Raw genomic sequence first — 17922 nt, forward strand, 5'->3', positions numbered from 1 at the left:
AATCAAGGATAAGTTACTATCTTTATTTATTTAAGGGTATTTAAATCTTTAATTGGTGGGGGATCTGAACTACTTTGAAATCCATGTAGCAGACATTTAGCCTCTGCCCTCCATAAACAAAACAGCAGTGTGAACAACCAATGACTTGTTTTTTAAGTAGGATTGAAAAGTCATGCTAGCTAGAGCAAAGCTGCTGACCTTTGCTGCCTCAGTTAATCCCTGACAGCGACCTCCCCCACCCCACCCCCACAACTTCTGCACCAGTGGTGGAAGCATAGGTACAACAGCACTCTTTGCTCAGGCACCCTTGAGATAAGCATCTCTAAGAGCTTTACAAACAATACACTACCCTGACAAAAAACTGCTCTTCATTAGTAAGTGTTCTCAATTTGCTGATAAGGAAGTCGAAGTGCTGAAGCATTGTGACCTCACCAAAGTGACGTTGTAAGGAAGAAACCCATGACTAGAACTGCGGAGTTTTGACTGTCAGTTTTGTTCTCTAATTGCAGCATTTCCACTGAGCACAAAGTCACAGCTTATGCTCCAGCGGGTCCTATTTTTATGGTCCCTGTGTCTGGTAAATCACGACTTCTCTTTCATCCCCAAGTTTGCCTTTTTAAAATGTTCAAATTTTGTTGATATGAGTGGGACTTTGAAGAGATCATGTTGTCACAAGAAAAATTTGGGTAATGAAAGACAGTTTCATTTACACATCTATTATTATTATTATTATTATTATTATTATTATATTTTATTTTCACATTCAGTAAAACTTCAAGGTCTGGACATTAGGAAGAGGTTTCTATTTAACACCGAGAGATAGAGAGAGGTGGTATATGTAGGCCAGTGATGGCGAACCTATGACACGCATGTCAGACGTGACATGCAGAGCCCTCACTGCTGGCACGTGCCCCATCGGCCCATTCACGCTGTTGTTGTTGGTCCCCCCCCATTTGTTCTCCTGCTCCTCCTCATGCTACAGCTTGTCTCCGCTGTTAAAACCCAGATCCTTTGTTGTTGTTGTTGTTGCTGGTAGCCAGAGATTGGTTTTTTAACCCTTTCTGTGTTGTTTTTTCTGGCGCTTTGGCAAACGATGATTGGGTGTAACAGCATTCATTTTTAACCCGTTCTGTGCTGGATTTTTTGCGCTTTGGCAGACTATGTCAATGCTGCACCCCCCCCCAAAAAAAGCAAGGCAACTTTTGTACACCCCCCAAAAAAACTCCAAAACTATGGTTAGCAGCTCCCACAAAAAGCTTGAGAACTCTGGGCACTTTGTGTTAAATAATGGGTTTTTGGTTTGGTTTGGTTAAATAATTAGGTTTTGGTTTATTAAATACACTTATATAATACAATTATACATTTTTGTTATTTAAACTATAAATATTATGAAATTATGTTTTTTCTCTCGAAGTGACACACCACCCAAGTTATCCTCGGTTTTTGGGCGAATTTTGACACACCAAGCTCAAAAGATTGCCCATCACTGATGTAGGCTAAACATTTATCTTTTTTTAATCTATCTACCTACTTACCTATATCAAGAAAAGGGCCCCTCAGAAAGGGTCCTAAAGCAGTTTACAGTAAGCTTCAGTCAAACAAATATATAAATAAATGAAAACCAAATAACTAATGATCCTCTATGCCTGAAAATGCCAGGCTCCATAGAAATATTAAAAGTATAAAAAATTCAGTAACAAACACCCTATGGTTATTTTTTCACCTACTGTATGTATTATATGTGTGTGTGTGTGTGTGTGTGTGAGAGAGAGAGAGAGAGAGAGAGAGAGAGAGTGCTAAGATCACACAGAATATAAAGAACATGAGTTGTAGTTTTGTTGCTGTAAATATGTAGTCTTTCTTTCAGCTTTAAAAGCTGTAATTTAAAATGCTACAAACCTTAGGGAAAGAAAACAATGCATCATTCTCTCTCTCTCTCTCTCTCTCTCTCTCTCTCTCTCTCTCTCTCTCTCTCTCTCTCTCTCTCTTCAAGTACAAGGCTATGATCTTTGCCCTCAATGTATTTTAGAATCATCTTGTTACAAAAGGGCATGGGAGATAACTTTGTATTCACCCATCTATTTTCTTTTTAAAAATAAATAAATAAGTGCTGTAGGGATGTTTCAACTACCATATATGGGAAACTTTCTCAGAACAAATGATTATTTTGAATGCAACTTTCCTGTGCTTGATAAACAACTTAATTCCTCAGGAGTCCTGGTTTTAAGCCTACTTGTATAGCAGCTCATATTCTCCATATTTGTATATAAGTAATAGTTGTATATTATTTTTGACTATGTGCCAGTTTCTGACATTTTTGCATTTTACAAATATATCCACTGTCTTAGAAGTGATCTAGCTGAGTACTTGAGTATTACTTGTAGCTGTTTAGATAAAGGGATTCTGCTAGGAGTTAAATGTCTCTGTGTTACTGAATCAGCTTTCCGTCCTTTCCCAGCAAGATTAACAGTGATCAGGGTAAAAGCCTGTCCTGCCTCCTTTGATCCCGTAGTATTCTTAACCAAAGCCTTCACGTCTCCAGTAAATGTTACTACTATTTATCAAACTCATTGAGCATTTATTTGTGGGAGTTTCAATCTAGTCTGGCTTCCTAATTGTTGAAAAGGCTTCAGATAGAGAATTATGGCTTATCTTACCTTTAGACATAGTGCCTGGAAGGCTGCTTTGAATGTGATGCTTTTAATCTTGTGCATCCTTGGGTAAACTTGCTGTTGTTCTGTGATGCTATCATCCCATTCCTAGGAGGAGCACCAGACTTTATATGGCAAACGTGATTGCTGCATGTATAATGTGCACAACCTGTGAAGTCTGGAAATAATAGATGCAGCTTTAAACATTCATTTGTGTGCATGTTTGGGCATCAATGTCAGTTCGCTTTTACACAATTACTAAGCAAGTTTGGGCTATGTCTGCTGGTGGGTTTGTGAAGCTCAGCAACTTGTCACAGGCTTTCTCTTCACTAGCCAGCTTCTTTTGGTATCATGCAAACTGATATTTTCCATTTCTTATTCGGAGAAAAAGAAAAATTTCAGGGCCATTTCTGATGACAACATTTAGTGGTACATAGGATAAGACCTTCTCAGAGGTGATACCCAGGTTATGAAATTTCTTGCCTTATGACAACCATGCATGCACACATACGTAGCATGCAGAATTCTGCAAGCAAATGATTTTGCTAAGCTGCCCATGCAACCACTCCCCCCTCTTCCAGTCCAAGAAAGGGATAAGTTCTGGATTCCTTTTCAGATTGTTCCCAGCTGTTGCTGCAAGTCTCCCCTTTCCATGGGGCAAGATTGCTTTGGAATTCCCACAATCCAAAATTCCGTCTGTTTGATTCACCAATTAGGTTTTCTTCCGTACTGACAAATCACTGTGTGTACGTAGTTCAACAAAAGAGATTTACAATGTACTAAAGCCATGCCTGTGTCACTGTTATTAATTCAAATATTTTCTGCCTATCATTGGGCTTCATCAGTTTAAGAGATTTATCTTTATTTCATAGCAATTTCTTTAAATTTGCTCAGGAACTGCAATAGTCAGTTCTGCAATGACATGTTTTGGAAAATGATTGAAAGGCAATGAAAAAGTGATACATCAACAGTTACGATAGTCTGGTTTTCTTGGCTTTGAAGAATTGGTTTTTGGTTGAAAAAATGAAAAAAGCTTTGACCACATAATGAAACATATATGAGAAACACCAGACCCCAGGTTTTCTAAACAAATTCAATATATAATATGAAAATAGAAGAGTCGGGACTATGTTTGTGACAGGTATCAGTTTATTTACCGGTACTATCAGTCATGTATGATAGATAGAGACTGTCTCTCATTGTCGTTAATGAAATAGTTTCCCTCTTTGTTTACTTTGACAGCTTTTTGGAGACTGCAGCATATTTCTGCATGAAACCAAAAATGAGTGAGAAGGAGGTATCACTAAATGCCTTCTTCAGCATTTGGCATGAATTCAGTTCTGATTTTAAAGAGTTCTGGAAGAAGGAAAATAAGCTCATTTTGCAAGAAAGGTAGGTATCTTGATTTTTGATTACTTTAAAATTATTAACATTATATACAAAAGGAATGTGTATAAAATGGTACGTATTAGTTTACTGTTCAAACGTCATGATAATAATGGATGATAAATTCTTAACTTCCAATATTTAAGTGATTGCTACAAAGTCATCACATGTTCTCCTGTTTGCTACTCAGGAATGTAATATCTCTTCTCATACTATACTAGACAATCTACTGTTGCACATTTTTAGGTTTTGTAGCTCCACTTCTGTCATTTTTTAAAATTATATAGGTAGCCAAACTACATATGTTGCAAAATGCTGCAGACAAGTGTCTTCATTTGATGAGAAAATAAAAACACATATAGCCAATCTTATAACAGTTGTAAGCTTACAACAGCCTGCCAGTTGGCCTAATTGGAATATATGACATGGTAGACATGGGAAACCCATGGCCCTCTAGATGTTGTTGGACTACAACTTCCATCCTTGACCATTGGGCCATGCTGACTGAGACCAATGAACATTGAATTCCAGATATTCTAGAGAGCCACAGCTTCCCTATCCCTATCCCTGCTGAATGGCCTGGGAACTGCATGGGAAGATTGACTCTCTCTCTACAGACACACTTGCCAACATTGGTAGGAGAAACCCTACCCAGGTACTCATCATTAAGAGCAGTGTAGCTGAGATGGAACATTTTCTGCACTAGCTGTGATGCCAGTGTGTTGTAGTGGTTAAGAGTGGTAGACTTGTAATCTGGTGAACCGGGTTCGGGTCTCCGCTCCTCCACATGCAGCTGCTGGGTGACCTTGGGCTAGTCACACTTCTTTGAATTCTCTCAGCCCCACTCACCACACAAAGTGTTTGTTGTGGGGGAGGAAGGAAAAGGAGAATGTTAGCTGCTTTGAGACTTCTTCGGGTAGTGATAAAGCGGGATATCAAATCCAAACTCCTCCTCCTCCTCCTCCTCCTCCTCCTCCTCCTCCTCCTCCTCTTTAGTATTCAATCCACAATTTAACAACATAAAAGTTCATATTTACTATGAATGTTTTAGACATTGCCTTTTCTGCAAGTCATTGGAGGTTTTTAGTCTGGAATACAATGATAGTATGGGTGAGGTTATATTATTGTTATTTATGATTGTGTGTTTTATTATGTTTTACTGTCATAAACTACCTTAGTCTTAATTGGAGAAGGCAAGATTCATGCTATCCCACTCCCACAATACACCTAGTGTGGGAGGGCAGGTACCTCCTAGGCTGTCACATGGAAGTTCTATGGCCTGTCTGCTCCCCTGTAGGTTTCAGGACAGGAGTGCCACCCAGAACTGCCACTGGAGGATTCAACCCAATGCCTTATCCACCAATAGTTGTGATGATTGCTACGAGGAAGAAAAAAATCCCAAATGGACTCAATTTGTTTGCAGGCAAATTTCTTCCCATCCCCAAATATGGTGACCAATTATATCCACAGCAAAGTTTTTAAAACACAGTATCCACAGACCCATGTGCTGGCTGGGTAGGTTGATCAACTGGGAAAACAATTCCTTCCAGCAGCACCTTAGAGACCAACTAAGTGTGCAAAGTGTGCATGCACACAAAAGCTCATACCAATGACAAACTTAGTTGGTCTCTAAGGTGCGGCTGGAAGGAATTTTTGTTGTTGTTTGTTTCGACTACGTCAGACCAACACGGCTACCTACCTGTAACTGGGAAAACAATGCAAGTGTTATACTAAACTTCCAAAGATCATTGCTGTCTTATTTTCCGCATACTCATCATTAACCCTGAATAGCCAGACAGTAGCCACCCATAATAGTAACTGATTCATGTTGTATAATCTGAAATGCTGCTTGAATACTCAATAAAAAATAGCATATGTCATTTACGTGTGCAAGACTTACTTTTCCAATCTAGCCTTAAGGGAATGGTTACTCTTTTGCAGCTTGTACTACTATTTGGTTATGCTTCTTTATTTCACTCGCAATAGCAACAGCCCCTATTTATATTTTTGGACACTTTGGGAATTTATCAGGCATGGAACTACGCAAGTTCCAGCACTGCTGCCTGACTGCATCAGCACCAACCAACCACGGACAGCACTCTTAAATGACGTGAAGCTACTGCTTTCAGGAAGATTCTCAGTTCATCTCATTCACAACATACATTAAAGAGGAGGATTGATCAAGAACTCTTAACTTCTGGCCTTATTGGGGTCAGCCTTAGTTTTATAAAGAAACACTTATCTGATTTGCATATTCTCTTAGATATCATCACATCAATAATCCTCTAGCAAAATATGGCTGAAATATATTGTGATGGTGCTATATTGAGTTTGGTGGATATGATGTAGCATCTGTCTAGAATAAGGGAATCTTTCAAAATTTTGGAGAGTTTTGATGACACACAATTCAAGTCATCTTCTGGATTATTTAGTATGACAACAAATGTATCCTCCATGCATAGCCATCATTGGCTATGGAGGCATATTGGTCCCACAGAAAGTAGATAATTAAAGACAGAATATAAATTTAGTTTTCTGACATTAGCCACAGTGATAAAGTTTTATACTAAAGCTGTTAAAGGAAAGAGGGGAGCTAAACCCATTTCAATTGGAAATCAAGAAACACCAGCAATTAGCATAAAAGAAAAAAAGTTAGCCAATGAGTTTTCAAAATCTTCTCTCCAGGAGACTGAGTTAGCAACTGCCAGAGATGACTGATTTTATTTGGTTTTATTATTTATTATCTTCAGACTCCTTCCAACAATGCACTTCTAATAAGCTTGTCTGTAGCTATTTTCTTATGATTGTATTTTTAAGGACTCAGTCCTTATTTGCTTTAAATCTGTGAGGTCTTCCAGTTTCACTCCAGTAATGCGATGCAAAGGATGAATGGCATTAGTTTTTACCAGAGCTAAATCTTGAGGCTTTGCTTCATTGCATCAATGTTGTGACATCTTTCCGTGTTCAAGGAAAATCTCAGACCAATTTTTAACAGGGCTTGGGTGCCTTCCCATTGACATCGGCATGTCCAAATGTTACACCTGCTGCCTATATTTTAACTTTGCTCTGAAACCTTTGACCCTTCTCTGTATTCCAGAAATTCATTTTGAATACAAACTTCTTAAAACAAAAAACAAAACAAAACCCAGTGTGGTATGTGCTGAATCTTTGAGTAACCAGATATTGCTTTTGTGAACAATGGCTTGCATTCCAGCCATTCATAATACATGAGGGTATCCAAGGATTTACTTAACTCAGCATTGACGGCTATGGAGTGTGACTGCACTCTGCTCTTTTACTAGGCATTGCTATTCTTCACTGGGGAGATTTCTGGCTATGAGAGAGCAACTTGTTCTTCCAACCTGATGGCAGGAATCTTAATTGCTCATTCCAAGGTTTTGTAACCCCTTCATCGGCTACCATTCCACTTTTGTTTTAGGTGGGGTGTGAAATGAAAGGGGCTGGAAGGTTTTTCTTCTTGAGCAGCCTATCTTAAGTTCCCATGAAGGGTGGCATTGCCAAAGAAGCACATGCATTCCCTTCCTGTCTTTCTTTTCATTGGGAGAAGCACAGGTTATTTTTCTCAGCGAGTTGAACCCGCAAGAGGGGGTGGGGATGCTGAAGTCTTGGTTAAAATGTCAAAGAGGCACGAAGGAACTTGGGGAAGAAATTAGGCAGTAATGCAGGCCATTGCTCAAGAAACTAAGCATCACCTTTCAGGGAATTTACTTCTCTATCTGTTGCTATAACTACAGTTCAGAGCTGCCTTCTTAAGACTTTTGGTTGAGACTTCTAGGTGTAAATTAAGTGGTTAAGCAGTATGTGTGTACACACACACACACACACACACACACACACACACACACACAAAGAGAGAGACAGAAACTGAGGCTGGACTTCTCAGGCTTTGGCACTGCTCAGTTGCCAGGTCTGCCTAATACTTATTGCATACTACGTATGTTTGTTTTTTTAGAGTATGCATACCAGTAAAAATTATGGCAGCTGTGTTCTGTACTAGTTGAAGTTTCTGAGACTTCTTCAGGGCCACTTAACAATGCTGTATCTAAAATACCGTCAAGCTGCAAACTTGCTCTCTCTGGTAGGAATACAATCCCAATCCAGAGCTGGTTGTGCATCAGTTCCTTCAGGGCCTCCACTGGATCAGGATTCAGTTTCAGTTTATTGACCCTCATCCAGCCTATTATCAAATCTAGGCACCAGTTCAGAACCTCCGCAGCTTCACTTAACTCATAGAATCATAGTATCGTAGAGTTGGAAGGGACCCCAAGAGTCATCAAGTCCAGCCCCCTGCAATGCAGGAATCTCAGCTAAAGCATCCATGACAGATGGTCATCCAACCTCTGTTTTAAAACCTCCAAGAATGGAGATTCAAAAACAAAGCTGTGTATCATCACCCTATAGCTGCCTCTTCCATTTCTCTGCACATGACTTTTAAAATACAATCCTGTTGGTCCCAGCAACTAATTTAACAAGTATGAATATGCAAGAAATGCTGCTAGGAAGTAAAGGAAAAACCTGTATTTGTATGCCAGTAGATTATCCTGGGACGGAGTACTTGTTTTTGCTTTTTAAACCGTAGCTACGCTCCATGGAAACAACAGATTTCCCTGCACCACCTTAAAGACTACAGTAATAAATATATAATGGCATAAGCTTTCATAGACTATTGTCCACTTCGTCAGATGCTAGAACTGTTTTCCTTAGTTATCCTTTCAAACCAGTCTATTAGGATGGAGCTGAAAAATAAAAAAAAATGTGAAAAGTACAGTTTGTGACAATTTACTTAGAGCTTCAGTTAGAGTTAAAGCGCAGTGACCATTCACAATATTGGTATGTGATGCTTGGGTAAGAGGACAGGCCTTCATATTGATCAGTAACCAGTTAAAGTAAGCAGAAAGTAGGAATAAATGCACAGTTTTCACAATGGGCAGTTCTCATCAGGTCTGCTCTGGTAACTTCACTGGGGTCAGTTTTTCACCATATGGCGTAAGGGCAGACCCAGGATGTTTTGCAATGTTTGCTGTAACATTGAACCCCTCACCTCATTCATTGAGCTTGATGTGGGGCATTCCCCTTCATTGGGTGCAGGCAGATCCTGTCCGTTACCTTATATGCATAAGCCCCAGTTATGCATAAATTTATGTTTGCAAGAGTTTCTGCATAGTTGAAAAATGAAAACAACAGATACACCTTTACAGCTTGCTAAAATAAAGGAGGTTTGTGACCCACCCCCACTCACCCCAAATTGTTTTAGTTGGTGGAAAATTCCAGTAAATTGCAAACTATAAGCCTAAACCTTATAAATTTTATCACAAACAGAAACGGAGGTAAAGTTAACTGAATTCTTGATGCAATGTTTCTCAAATCCAATTCAGTTGTTTCAGCCTAGCAGCCACTTCCACACTTTCAAACCCTAAGATGCCTCTTGGACATCCTTGGCTATAAAAGTTGCCCATTCCTGCAAGAATAGCACTTAAGCTGGCACCTGGTGTGTCATGTTGTACATCTAGATGAAAGGAGAGATTCCTGGCCAATATGTCTCCACAGCTCATTGATCTCCCTCTGAAGAAAGACTGGTATGTCTCCCTACAGATTACTCGGCAGGATGATTTAAAGCTTGCTGTTGAACGATTTAAAGTCTGGCATTGTGTAGCTATGTATTGCATAGGAAGTAGCATGCCTGTAAGCTGTCACTGCTTCTTCCAAAGAAGGGCATTTAATCTTGTAGCAGGAGCCACGTCCTCTCCAAGTAAGCTAACGGATCTTTTGTTAGCCTTCAGAATAGAAGTGAGCAAATTGGACTTTATGATGATGACACCTAGAGACAAGGGAATTGCAATTGTTTGTTTGTTTGAGGTTGGAAGGTTAGGAGGGTGGGCCCATGCACTTTGAGTTTTAGCAACAAGATCAGTGGTGGTGGCAAAGTTCCCAGCCCTCAGAACTGCTTAAGGAGAAACTTCATATGGCTCAAGAGTTAAACCTTTCATAGTCACGTGCTGGTAGTGATTTCTGCCTCACTGTTTCTTTTCCTTTATGTATACGTGTCTGCGTCTCTCAAGACCCCTTTTCATGCCCCTTTCCTGAGTAGTTTGCTTTTCTGTTCTTGCTGTCCTTTCTTTAGTCTGGTCCATGATGTCTGGGGGGGAAGCCCCCTTCCCCCCAATAACCTCAGGTCCCACAGACAGTGCGCTGCCACCACCTCCTGTTCCTCTTAAGTCCAGGGAACAGGCTACATGTTACATGGAAAATGTAAAGTTGGATCTTCCAGTGTTTTGATATCTGATTAAAAGCTGCTGAAGTGCCTGAAATATATTGGAGCAGGGGCACTGGGGGAGGAGGTGTTAATCCTTGCCCCCCTCACCATTTTCCCAAGCTAGATTCTCCCTTTCAGTGATGCTGCTTTAAAGCGAAAATAAAAATCTTGGAACATCTGATCTTTGTCTTCTGGTGTGAGAGGCAACATGGAAGGACAAGGGCAACTATTGTCTCAAAATTTCTCAGGGATCATGTGAATGGGCCATCGCAAGTACAGTAGATCAATCTTACCCCATAGAAGATGTTGAGGATTTTAGTTGGGATGAAATAATGTTGCTGCTATGCTGAGATACCAGCATGCTTATATTAAGTTTAATACAAGTGATTTGGAGGTCAAGCTACAGTGCCAAGTAATTTTATAGCATCAGTGAAGGAAGTATTCTCCATGATGGACAATTGCCATTGATTAGTAAACAGCAAAAAAGGTGAAGAATCATGCCATGGAAGCAACCCTTGATGCTACTAGTGTGGCTAATGTTAGTGAATAATAGTTCTATTCTAAGGATATGAAAGTGGATGTAAGTACTGTGGCTTGTGGATCTAAATTCAAAAGCAAATCTTCAATACCCATCTACAAATGTGAAGAGTAATCTGCCATCATAAATCCTGAGAAATCAATGTAGAATGTTTTAAGCCATCATTTTAAAATGATGAAATAGGAAACCATGCTGTGTTTTGAAATTGCAGTGGTTGGCTTCTATTATTATTATTGTTATTGTTATTATTGTTATTATTACAGAAAGCACTGAATCAATAAGTAGATAAATTTGGTGCTAGGATCCTGGAAGTATGTTTTGTTTTGTTTTTAAAGAATAATGTTAGCTACTCCTTAGCTTATTGTTGGAAGGCCTGTCGTGACCACTTCAACTACCGAATGCATGAACATTCCAGCCTTGTCAGTCTGTTTAAATTAGTCATGTCCTACTAGACTCTGGCAAAGTGTAAAGGTATCTGCACCAAGCCAACTTGGAGCCAGTAGGAAATGAATCTGTCTACCAGAGATACTTCTTTAGACAAAATTATTAATGCTTAGTGGCAGGGAAGTGGCTTTCTTTCTCACTGGGTTGAATGATGGGAGAAATTCTCTCATGATAAGCCCATGATCGGTCTAGTGTTTGGTGTAGAAGATAGATAAAATGATTCTGCAGGAATGTCTGGTTTCTTTTCCCTGTATCTATCTTATTCATCTTGCAAACTGTTTTCAGACTTAATCATAGTGAACATTTTGTATACATTTGCCTGACAATAAATAAGAAGGATAGAGAGGTAAAAGTGCTGGGGGGGTGGGGGACAACTTAATTATGATGGAAACAAGGAACAGTTCCCTTTGTTTAGGTTAACCCTCTGCTATCTATGCACACTTTATTCAAGGACAGAATTGGAAAGAAAAGTTGAACAACATGCCTGATAACCAGCTAATTTTTTTAAAAAAAATTATAATATCACACACACACACACACACACACACACACACACACCACACACACTGGGTGTCAAGAGCTGCATGTTAATTTTCAACCAGGGAGGGGACAATTAGCAGCTAATTCCCAAGTAAGCAAGTTCACCTAGTTTCAACCTTAACTTCTTGTTGGGCTAAGTATGTAGCATCAAAGTGCAGTCTGGCACACAAGAGAAAGACTCTTAGATTGTCAGAAGCATGCAGTAACACCTGGGTTAAAATACTTTTAAAACTTGATTAATATTGGAAATGAAAGGTATGAAGAATAAACCAGATAATGTAAAAAGAACCAAAACAGTTTACTTTTCATATTCAGCCCTACACAATCTTAAGTATTCAATTCAAACATCCTTGCGAGGAACAACCCATGATGTTCAGGAAATGGCAAATATCCATAGGGAATAGTCCCAATTTTTGACCCTGTAGAATCAGGGGAGAAACTGATGAGGTGGCAGCGGCATGTGGTGGTGGGGATCTTCCAGTGACTTGTGGTCACATGTGCTTGGGTACCCTTAGGGGGCAGTGTTGATAAATGCCTACATGTCCCACATGTAGGAAAGGTGTACATGGAGACAGGAGCCACAGGCACATTTTTACAATCCAGGAAGTAAAAAGTGAGAACTGCGAGAAATTTCCAATCTACCCCCTGGTAGACAACAGCCTGTCTGCAGAAGAATACTTGAAACATGATCGTTCTATATAATGCAATATAATGAGGAAGCTAGGCCATTTCTTCTAGGTCCATTGGGATTTCGGAAAGAAACTTGGGTTTTTCCCCCAGGTATTCCTCCACGATGATTTGTTTGGTGCATGTTGTACTTGATTACTATCAAAACAATTTCCATTGGTGAGGTGATTTTATATTATGGGGTGGTCTTCTAAATCACTACAGGATTGAATGTTAGAACATTCTGGGAAACGATGACTTGTGCTTCCATTTGTAGGATTTGCACGTGGGTCACCAAGCAGATACTTCCATACCATCACCCAGTCAAGATGTGCAAGTGTCACTTGTATGTGGAACTCACATATCTTGCCATTTGGGCACTAGTGACTCCTCCTGCCCATTCCTTTCCTGGTCCTGGCCAGCACATCTGGAGTCCTAGTCATCACAATAGGGGGCAGTGGGGGGGGGGTGATGTTGTGAAGCTTCACATACCTTTCCGCACACTGGAACTATTGATTTACTACTACAGTCATACCTCGGTTTAAGTACGCTTCAGTTTGAGTACTCTCAGTTTAAGTACTCCGCGGACCCGTCTGGAACTGATTAATCCACTTTCCATTACTTTCAGTGGGAAAGTTCGCTTCAGGTTAAGTACAGACTTCCGGAACCAATTGTGTACTTAAACCAAGGTACCACTGTACTTATAACCTGTCTTTTTACCCTATCAGAGCTCCCTAGGTGGTTCACAAAACAATATGAAAACCAGCTCAATAATAATAATAATAATAATAATAATAATAATAATAATAATCAGCTATAAAATGTGAAACAACCACAAGCAAAACAGCAACATGAGAATATTTGAGTTCCTTTCATTTAGGCCAGGCATCCCCAAACTTCGGCCCTCCAGATGTTTTGGACTACAATTCCCATCTTCCCAAACTACTGGTCCTGTTAGCTAGGGATCATGGGAGTTGTAGGCCAAAACATCTGGAAGGCCAAAGTTTGGGGATGCCTGATTTAGGCCATAGCTTGTTTGGCACTGAGAAAATTGCCATTTCCTCTTCCTGAGGGACGCATATACAACACAGCTTTTCGTTGATAAGGTCACTTGTTTTCTATATGTGGCTTTGGGGGTTTTTTAAATATTTCAGTCTGTGTTGAGAGCAGATCTAACACCAATAACTTATATTCAGTTGGCCCACTTTACCACACTGCTGTCTGGAGGGAATCAGAACAATAACTTCTCTGCTGCAGTTTTTTTATATTTTCTTTGTGTATGTGTTGGACCAGTCTGCAGATTTTTCCATCTAAACTAGTCTCAGACAGCTTCCAGGAGTGCTAGTACCCAGCCATGCTGTCTCCTGAAATGCTCTGTTCTTTCCCTACAACTGTTAACCACTTGCTTACATATCTGAATAAACGAGCTTGTAAGGAAGAAAAACAATTGTCTGGAAAGTATGGTATGGCAGCCAAAGCAAAGGAGTTCTTCTTCTCATGAGAACAATAAACCTGAAGCAGAAAAGATGGTAAGGATGCTGTAGAGAGATTAGCATGATATATCGTTACTTAGGGGAGGACAGCCTGCCTCCCGTACATAGCATAAAGCATGCCATTTTTATTCATGTGAATTCTGACTTAATTTTTTAAAAAAAATATATATAATCCTCATGGTTATAGAAAAGGCAAGTTGGACAATGTGATGACAAACAAGCTAAGGTTATAGAAACAATGTGAGAACTATCAAGTAGCTCACTTTTAATTAAATATTTCAACTGTTTTGGTTTTTCTGTTTAGATCAGGGATAGCCAATGTGATACCCTACAGGTAGTGTGGACTACAACATCCATAATCCCTGACCATTGGTCATGCTGGCTAGGGCTGGTGGGAATTGTAGTCCACATCTGGTTTAGATGTTGAGTTTTTTCAAGGCTAAAAAAAAATGTTCATATTCAAAGATGTTTTTGAAAATGAGAATGTTCAAAATATCATTCAAAAGTGATCTTCTGGGGATCTGATATCCTTGTAATAGTAATGGCCTCCTATACTATTAACCTAAAACTGGAGCAATAAACATTCTTGTTTAGACAAGCCTATACAAATGCTTTGAAAGTTAATGTTAAACTGTTTTGGTATGAACTTCTATATGTTTTAAAGCATGGGTAGGCAAACTAAGGCCTGGGGGCCAAATCCGGCCCAATCGCCTTCTAAATCCAGCCCATGGATGGTCTGGGAATCAGCATGTTTTTACATGAGTAGAATGTGTCCTTTTATTTAAAATGCATCTCTGGGTTATTTGTGGGGCATAGGACTTTGTTCATTCCCCTCCCATTCAGTGGAATGCTGATGCTGGATTTTTAACAATAAAGTTATGGGGCTCTAGTGACCCAATTGGGTTGTTAAAGGAGAATTCCTGTTATAAGTGGAATTATGTTCTACAGTAAAACAGGTTCAGATTCAACCTCCAAAAATGCATTGTGATTTATGATCGACAGTTTCAAGAGCAGCCTTATGAGGAACGGCTCAGGGAGCTGGGTATGTTTAGCCTGGAGAAGAGAAGGTTAAGGGGTGATATGATAGCCATGTTCAAATATATAAAAGGATGTCATATAGAGGAGGGAGAAAGGTTGTTTTCTGCTGCTCCAGAGAAGCGGACACGGAGCAATGGATTCAAACTACAAGAAAGAAGATTCCACCTAAACATTAGGAAGAACTTCCTGACAGTAAGAGCTGTTCGACAGTGGAATTTGCTGTCAAGAAGTGTGGTGGACTCTCCTTCTTCGGAGGTCTTTAAGCGGAGGATTGACAAAGAATGCTTTGATGGTGTTTCCTGCTTGGCAGGGGGTTGGACTGGATCTCTTCCAACTCTATGATTCTATGATTCTAAGAGTTTCTTGGAATAAATTTAATCATTAGGCAAAGGAATTAATGCAAAAGTCACTTGTCAAATAACTACAGTATATAAAGCAATAAATAAACCCAAGGTAATTGCGTCTGATCTTTAAAATGTAAAGAGTGTGAGAGATGTAATGGAACTTTGTATCTCAATATTGTCATTCTACCTCATTCTCAACTATGGGGCATTAGGTACAACGGAACAGTACAGGAATATCATATTTGCATACAGCAACTGTTACAGCTTGCATGTCTCCTTGCAGCAGATGGGCTTTTATTGGCAATATCGCTTATCATTTATATTCTGCAAGGCCTCAGAATTATTGTATGTTGAAAAATATTGAGCTGTCCTTCACGTGTTATTCAGCCTTCACAAGTGGTTTTGATTTCGTGAATCAATTAAATGTGTTGCAGACTGAAAGAAGCTGAAGAAGTATGTAGACAGAAAAAGGGGAAATCTCTTTACAATATAAAACAAAAGCACGATTCTGGAATTGTGAGTATAGATCACTTATGTCTGTTACTTATGAGCGCTCTCCTCCTGTTAAGGTTTCTGAGCAGGAATCCTCATCATTTCCTCTTAGTAACAGTAAAATGAAAAATGTTGAAATTCGCTTAATGACTCTACCCATTTTCCGTTGATGCCCTGTATACCTGGAGCTGCCTCTTGGAACCATCTCTGTATGGCCACTTCCCTTATTTCCTTTAATTTCCTCAAGTCACTCCTTTTCCAACAAGGCTTTGGATTACCCCAGAGTCCCTATACCATGGGTAGGCAAACTAAGGCCCTGGGGGCCAGATCCAGCCCAATTGCCTTCTAAATCCGATCCACAGATGGTCCGGGAATTAGCGTGTTTTTACATGAGTAGAATGTGTCCTTTTATTTAAAATGCATCTCTGGGTTATTTGTGGGGCATAGGAATTCGTTCATTGTTTGTTTTTTCAAAATATAGTCCAGCCCCCAAGGTCAGCGGGACAGTGGACCGGCCCCCTGCTGAAAAAGTTTGCTGACCCCTGGCCTATACCTTAGTGTAACTAAGTATATTGAAACCCTTGCATCTGTGCTCCTTACTCTGTTGTTTCTCTGTGATGCATTTTTGATTGCAAGCTCCCTGGGGCTGGGACCTGTAAACCCTCCTGTTCTTTGGGTATATCCAGATGGGAGCTTCATATTGTAATTTGCAACAAAACTTAAATTTCATTTTCCAATGAAACAAAACCCACTAGGAATTAGCAGATAAGGCCCAAATTGAGAGATTTTGGAACCCAAAACTTAGAACGGCGCATGGGGCACAACATACTCCCAAGGTTGTCTTGCTATTTGGAGTAAAATGCTTCTGTGGCTTAGGACGCTGGACATGGTTCAGTGATCTGTTATATGCAGAAGCTGAAAGTGCTTGTTGTGCTTTCAGACATGTGACACTGATAACATAAAATGGAGGTGCTGTTTTTAATGAAACTTATATGGTTTTCATTCTTTCTTGCACTTGAAGATAGTGTATTGGGAAACTCAGCTTGGCATCCAAATATTCTGATTTAACTGGATTTCAATCTTGGTCTTATTTGCAAGAGAGGAAAATGGTAGATTACCCATTTTGTGTAACTTTGGGGTTCTCACTGCATTATTAGTTCACATGCTTTAAAATTTTGAAACTGATATTTTCTTCACCTTTTCATTTTCAGAAAGCGAAGATAAGTATGAAAATATGAAGGTCAAACGGCACGCATCATTGTCCACCTGTTCAATAAACTCAATATGTCTGTTGGGGGGAAGGAGACTACATCACTTGACCCATTTGTTTGCATTTGTTTTCTGTTTCCACTGCCTAGAATCTGCTGGGCATTCATTGATAAACAGATCTGCTGTATGGAGTGTCCAAAAATCATAAAAGTTATTAATTTAAGGCATGCCTCTTCCATGCACTCCATACTGTCTTTTACATCCAAATATGCTTTTGCAATGTATTTGGAGGAATACTAACAATAACTAAAGCACCTGGTGTAAGAGGCAGTCATTCAGTCTGCCCTAAACATACTGAAACTATAAACATCTATCATACAAACACTACATTTCCATTCCTGTTGGCAAGATCTTTCCAGAGCAAATACACTGCAGTGCTACATTTAGATTAGGGCTACTTCTTGAGAATTGTTCGTGTCTGTTTCATATTGACATTTGTAATCTGTATTTTGAATTGGTAAACTGCTCCTTTTACACTATAATCCATTTCCAAAACAAGGTATGTTCAGCACAGCAATTCTTTACAGTTGACAAGGCGGGACATTATCTCTGCATTTTCTGCCACATAATAAACCAGGGGTGGGGAATTAGTGATTTTTCAAATGTTGATAAACAACAACTCCCATAAGCCCCAGCCATCATGGCCAGTAGTCAGGGAAGATGGGGACTGTAGTCTAGCAGTATCTGGAGGTTCATAATTTCCCCATCCCTGTACAAAACATGGAAACAAAGGAAAGCTACTCAAGGCTGCAGCACAGTGTAGCAATCATTTGAAGGATACTAAACA

At 39.6% G+C, this 17922-nt stretch overlaps 1 protein-coding gene across 1 annotated transcript in view; it reads left to right on the top strand.

The window, feature by feature from the left end:
* The window catches only part of FMN2 (formin 2), a 170877-nt gene extending 153639 nt beyond the window's left edge, over positions 1–17238 (top strand). The window contains exons 17-19 of the mRNA XM_035108373.3: positions 3894–4043; positions 15809–15890; positions 17078–17238. Of these exons, the coding sequence (XP_034964264.2) occupies positions 3894–4043; positions 15809–15890; positions 17078–17104 (259 nt within the window). The 3' untranslated portion in view covers positions 17105–17238. The remainder of the gene's footprint in view (positions 1–3893; positions 4044–15808; positions 15891–17077) is intronic.
* The last annotated feature ends 684 nt before the right edge of the window (positions 17239–17922 follow it).

Source organism: Zootoca vivipara, chromosome 3 (assembly GCF_965207765.1).
Source record: "Zootoca vivipara chromosome 3, rZooViv2.hap1.1, whole genome shotgun sequence".
NCBI classification, from domain to species: Eukaryota; Metazoa; Chordata; class Lepidosauria; order Squamata; family Lacertidae; genus Zootoca; species Zootoca vivipara.